The sequence below is a fragment of the Corvus moneduloides genome, chromosome Z, assembly GCF_009650955.1.
Source record: "Corvus moneduloides isolate bCorMon1 chromosome Z, bCorMon1.pri, whole genome shotgun sequence".
NCBI classification, from domain to species: Eukaryota; Metazoa; Chordata; class Aves; order Passeriformes; family Corvidae; genus Corvus; species Corvus moneduloides.
This window is the reverse complement of record NC_045511.1, coordinates 42,473,128-42,479,127: the sequence shown is the minus strand read 5'-3', so window position 1 is coordinate 42,479,127 and position 6,000 is coordinate 42,473,128. Positions and strand designations below refer to the sequence as shown.

The 6,000-nt window shown below is 40.2% G+C and overlaps 1 protein-coding gene across 2 annotated transcripts in view; it reads right to left on the bottom strand.

Moving 5' to 3' along the window:
* Positions 1-1,367: 1,367 nt before the first annotated feature.
* Positions 1,368-6,000, bottom strand: part of MEGF10 (multiple EGF like domains 10) — an 85,870-nt gene continuing 81,237 nt past the window's right edge. For both annotated transcript variants that reach the window (XM_032096503.1, XM_032096504.1), the window contains one exon: positions 1,368-5,136. In XM_032096503.1, coding sequence (XP_031952394.1) covers positions 4,973-5,136 — 164 coding nt within the window. In that variant the 3' untranslated portion in view covers positions 1,368-4,972. The remainder of the gene's footprint in view (positions 5,137-6,000) is intronic.

The window sequence follows — 6,000 nt, the reverse complement described above, 5'->3', positions numbered from 1 at the left end:
GGACCTGGACAGGCTGGATAGATGGGCCGAGTCCAAAAACATGCAGTTTAACAAGTCCAGTGCTGAGTCCTGCACTTCGGCCACAACAACCCCTGCAGTGCTAAAGGCTGGGGGCAGAGTGGCTGGACAGTGCCTGGGTAGAAAGGGACCTGGGGGTACTGGTTGACAGCCAACTGAACATGATCCAGCAATGTTCCCAGGTGGCCAAAAAGGCCAATGGCATCCTGGCCTGTATCAGGAATGGTGTGGCCAGCAGGAGCAGGAAGGTCATTTTTCCCCTGTACTGGGCACTGGTGAGGCCACACCTTAAGTGCTGTGTCCAGTTCTGGGCCCCTCAGTTTAGGAAGGATGTTGAGATGCTTGAATGTGTGCAGAGGAGGGCAACAAGGCTGGTGAAGGGCTTGTATGAAGAGTGGCTGGGGGAGCTGGGGTTGTTCAGCCTGGAAAAAAGGAGACTCACGGGTTACCTTATCACTCTCTGCAACTCCTTGACAGGAGGGGGCAGCCGGGGGAAGTCAAGCTCTGCTCCCAGGGAACGAGGGACAACATGAAGAGGACACAGCCTCAAGCTGCACCAGGGGAGGTTTAGGTCGGACAGTAGAAAAAATTCTTCACAGAAAGAGTGATTGGGCATTGGAATGGGCTGCCCAGGAAGGGGGTGGAGTCAGTGTTCCTGGAGGTGTGTAAGGGAAGAATGGATGTGGCACTTGCTGCTGTGGTTTAATTGAGGTGGTGGTGTCAGGTCACAGGTTGGACTTGATGATCTCCAAGGTCTTTTCCAACCTAATTGATTCTGTGACTCTGTGAAATGTCCAAGCCCTTTTTTTTCTTAAGTGGAAACATGACTCTTTATGGAGAATATTAATTTATAACGAATGATTATTTACTGTATGTGGTTAATCACAATCACTCTTTCTTATTTTCTTCTCTTATTAATAAGATGGCTGCTTGAATGTAAAACAAGTCAGTTATTTAGGATTAAGCCCTCTGTTTCAACAGCATTGAAGGAAGAGCAAGTTGTATTTCTCAGATTTGCATGGAAAAGCCTGGAAAGTACAACTATCCTTTTACAATAATGAATTGTTGCTTTTTTGATCTGAAACATTAGACCTCTATGATGGATTTTTCTGGTTTAGTATTATAATTAGTAGTAGTAATTTATTTTACTTTTCTTCCAATTATTAAACTGTTCTTATTTCAACCCATGGAATTCCCTTTTCTCTTCTCCTCCCTGGAGGAGTGAGTAATTGCCAGCTGGGGTTTAACCATGAGAGCAAAAATGACATTTGGTTAAGTTTCCCATGCTATTTCAAGATCCCCCATAGGCAAATGAAAAACAAGGGGGAAAAAAAAATCAAAGCACTTCCCATCTTTCATTAGAAACTTTATTGCATTAACCTACAGGTATGTGAAGTGAAGTGAAATATATGGTAGTGAGAGGGAGAATGATGAACATCAGTCATCTTTGGAAAATATATATGTTTTCACAACCAAACACTTTTGTTACAACTAAGAAAAAAAAAAAGCCAGGCATACTTGATAGGTTTTCTTTAAAAATATAATACAATTCAATCATATCAAAGTGAAGTCTTGTGGGCTAAAAAACTGAAAGAAGTTATGTTCAGTGCTCTAGCACTAGTATGAGTGTATCAAATGACAAGGTTTTCTCTACAGTAATTGATAAACACACTCTCATTTGTTTTCAGTAATTTCAGATACTGTATATACAATCTTTAATATAAAGCATTTTTTGTCAAAACTAGCTCTGTATTCTTAGGTCTGGACTTTAGAGCTTCGGTGTAAGAATTACTATTTGGACACAGATAAGAAATTGGAGTTAGTGTACTTGAAAATCCAATGTATTTACAGAACACATTCCTTGCTTTTGATTTTATTTTATCCTAACTTCACTTCAATATGAACTTGCAGATTGTCTCAGCAGAAAGTGTTGAGTACAATGAAATCTTCCTTCCCATAATCTGCATGTGCATCTCCAATTAAAGTTAATGGAAGTTCTCTGGGTAGATCAAGATAAGGACAGATTGGATGTGTAACAGTGTGATGTGATTAAAAATCTTTGATATAGTAAAAAGCCGTGAGGTTCATTATGCTTCTAAGTGGCCTGAATTAATGATGCCTACAGTATTTAAAGCCTAAAGTTTATACTCACTACTTTAAAGTCAGCTAATAGCTTTGTGCAGCCTTTTATTAAAATGGTGACACGTTGCTAGGGGAGAGCTACCTCCATTTTCAATGCTATATTTTGTCACTATTGTAATGTGAATATATAGAGGCAAGGCATGCCTTTCCATTCCTGTCTGTGGTGAAGCCAGTTCTCTGAGTGCTTCCTAAAATTGCTACATAACTGACCCATTCAGTCTCCTCCACCATACAGAATGCACTTCCAGAAGTATTTAAGTTGTGTGAAGATCACAGTGGGATCTACAAGAAGAGCTGTCTGGCAGTCACGAGGATTGAGCTGGGGATCTCTCAAGCTGAGAGCAGAGTGCACTCCAGGAAATCAGTGTTCTGAGCACCTTACCAAGAATCCTTCTCTGAAATAAATTCACAAGCCATTTGCTTGCCCTGTACGTACTGCAGATCCAGCTCGGATTTACACAGACATTGCTACTGCTGACTACACAGCAGGAGTTTTACCCACATGCAGAAAGGCAGACCTCAGTAATGTGTATATTTAGAGCACACACAATAAGCAAAATTATAGTAAACTCATCTACTTTCATGAATATTTGACTGAATGTATCATGTGAGGATATGTGATACACTGGAAATTTAAAAAACCTCCCAACATTTGTTCAGCTCTTTACTTTTCCATGTTAAAAGAATTGTTTATATGATGAAGATAATTTACCTCATGGTCTTCAAAAAGAGCAAGAAGTTTTTGTGAGCTCCCAATTGTTAAATGCAGCAGTTTCTATTCATGGCTTTAGAGAAGAAAGGTTTTATTTTGAAGTCTGTTTCACACAATACAAAAAAGATGTATATACCAGTAGCTCTACATTTTATCTATATGCATACAAACCCAGGCAATACTTCATCTTAGACAGGGATTAAATGGCAACCAGCCTTTGAAATCTTCTAGCTAATTTCTGTACTTGCAAAATCCAAAGGTAATGGAATTCTTTATTCCAAGGATGTACAAGAAATGCCCGGGGAATTGCAGAACAGCCAGTATCCTTTCCCCATCCATCAGGGACACACCAACCCTCGGGACAAGGTGCTACAGAGGCACTGCCAGGTCATATTAAATGCTGGCAGATCACTCCTAAGTTCCTAAAAGTAACTTTCCACTCAAAGAGGATGTCTTTATAGCAACCGTTTTACTCTTAGGTTGACGTGTTTGGGGAAAATCCTGTCCAATGGACGGATACCTTGGTGAATTTAATTTCCACCGAATCGTACAGTTCATAATAGACTATTTTGGAAAGAGTGAAAGCCTCTTTTGGAAAAAAAAAAGGCTCTTTTGGAGAGATGGTCTCCATCTGCATGGTCAACAGAGTCAGCTAAACTTTAAGGAGGAACTGTTTTTTACTTTTCTTCCACATTCTTGCTGTTCTCAACAAGAACACCTTGATTTTTTTTCCCCTGAATTAATGAATTAAGCTGAACTGTTATGTATTTTCCAATCACCTGTGACAGACATCAGTGTGACATGAATTCTTACTTTGATCCTCTTGCTCTGCCCAGAGGTCCCTTGAACTGGACAAAATAAAGGCCAGTTGGCAAAAATGCAAAAGAAATGGACACACACTAGAATAATTTTGCAGTTACAAGCTAGTTCACTAAAAACACAGACACACAGCGTAAAAATGGAGACAGAAGTTAATGAAGGTGGGGGGGGTACATGTGTCACATTATTAGCAATGCAAAAGACCAGCTTAAGCATGTGTTTCCCTACATCAACTATAAAAAAGAAAAGGTGCCTTTTTAGCAAGTATGCACAGAGTTTGCTTAGTTATTTCTAAGAAAAAAAAAGTCAGAACACTTTACTATCTTTACCCTATATTACAGGCATTATTACTACCTTTTTATAAAATGTAAACCCTTCCTTGCAGTTAAGATTTACAGAAGTCATCACCTTTGTCCACTCCTTACATAATCAGTCTATGGTGACAAAAATAAACTGATTCAATTTACAAATTTTTTTAAGTAATAACTGATATGTTGTGGATTATTAGTTTGTGTGTGGCAGAAACAGTGGTCAGAATTGCAACATAATGAAGCTGAACTGCAGCAAAATACTTATTGAAGACTGGTGCTGGGTCTGCAGTACTAAGATCTTGAAGCATCATGTAATATTGATGTATGCAATTACTTAATCTCCAGAACTATTCAAGCAAAGTACATCCACCACCCGCAATGGACAGCAGAGCTTGATGATGGAGTTCCCAAACAACTGCAATATTGTGCTTACTTATCCCCATCAGATCTTGTTTCTTATAATATGTCTTGACTAAAGATAAGAATGGAAGGTAAAATTTGGCAAGGCAGTTTTCCTTCTACTGGTGAATAACTGGTGAATCAGATCACCTGTACAAAGTGGTATTTGGTAAATTGCACTGTCCTGGGAGTATTACTACTCTGAAACATGACAGACATGAAGCCTATATTTGAAGTCGCTAAAATGTGATGTTATCAAGACTAATCTGCAAACTACTATTTTTTTTAAGCCAGTATATTACAGTATAAATGTGCTGCATACCTGTTTCTATAAAACTTACTGTCATGAAAAAAGAGAAGAATAATCAGGATCCCCAGAGTGTGGCATTTGTCCATCTGTCACTTGTATACGCAATACAGACCTTGTGCTGAGATTCTGCTTAAGGTACAGCAATTATCTGCCGGACAGATTAGGAGCCAAGATAGATGGTAAACTAGAGAGGAAGGAGCACGACCATGCCACTCTGCCCCTTGAGAGTCTCAGGGTTGAAGGCATCAGCTTCTTGTGGGGTCATTCGCTGCTGACCCCCTTTGTGGAGGGCGTGGGGCTCTCTCGGACGGGAAGCAGGTCGTAGTGGCACGGAATGTGGCTGTTTTTTGGGAGGTCATAGGGATCCTGGCCGAAGCGCCCGCCGCCGCTGCCGAACGCGCCCTGGACAACGCTCACCGTGGGCTCTGCGAGGAGAGAGCACGTGCACTCAACGTTAGGAGCAGCAAACAGAACAAAAACTCTGATATTTCATTGCAGTTTCTGCTTCAGAAAGATTCCTCATCATGCTGAGTCCTGAAATGCAGGTTTAGAAACACAGGGCAATATTTTGGCTTCACACTTGCGGCAGGGCCCTGCCATGAGTTTCTTTACTGACAGAACCAAGTGGACCAGGATCTCTTCTTTATATGTGGGCAAATAAAAAATAAGAAAGGTTGAATTTGGGGTGTTCAATCAAGCTTTTTTTAACAGTCCTGAAAAGCACAATGATGGATTTCAGAGTGATCTCTAATTGCAGACAGGAAAGGAAAATATATCCTGTGACACTGGACACAATTTATTACAGCCCAGAGATGATCAGGATAGCTACCGCTCCACAAGACCCCAAAGTTTTCTGTAACTAAAGAAATACAGTAACTAGGTAGGGCCCATATTACTGGAATACTATGTCTGTGGGTGAAGATGCCATTTTATTCTGATGAAGAGAAGGAAACAGAACTTTTCTATCCCTCTCATACACTTAGGCCAGCTGCATTTAGTCTAACCTAGAGCTGAACTATATTGCAATCAAATGCTAAGCTTATCTTATGTTGTTGTTTAAAGCAAGGCTTTCAGACCAGGGAAATTCAGAGGTACCTGTAGGTTACAGAACAGAGCTGAAGGTACTGCAAACCCTGTTTGTGTGAATTACACCAAAAGAGTAATAAGGTGGTTGTTACGGCTTTTGAGCAGAACACAGAGTCTGAACACATAATTTTGTTTTTCCAGTGATTTTCACGTTTTTTTGATTAAACTGAATCAAAGAATAAAAAGCCCAGTGCTCTTTGTTC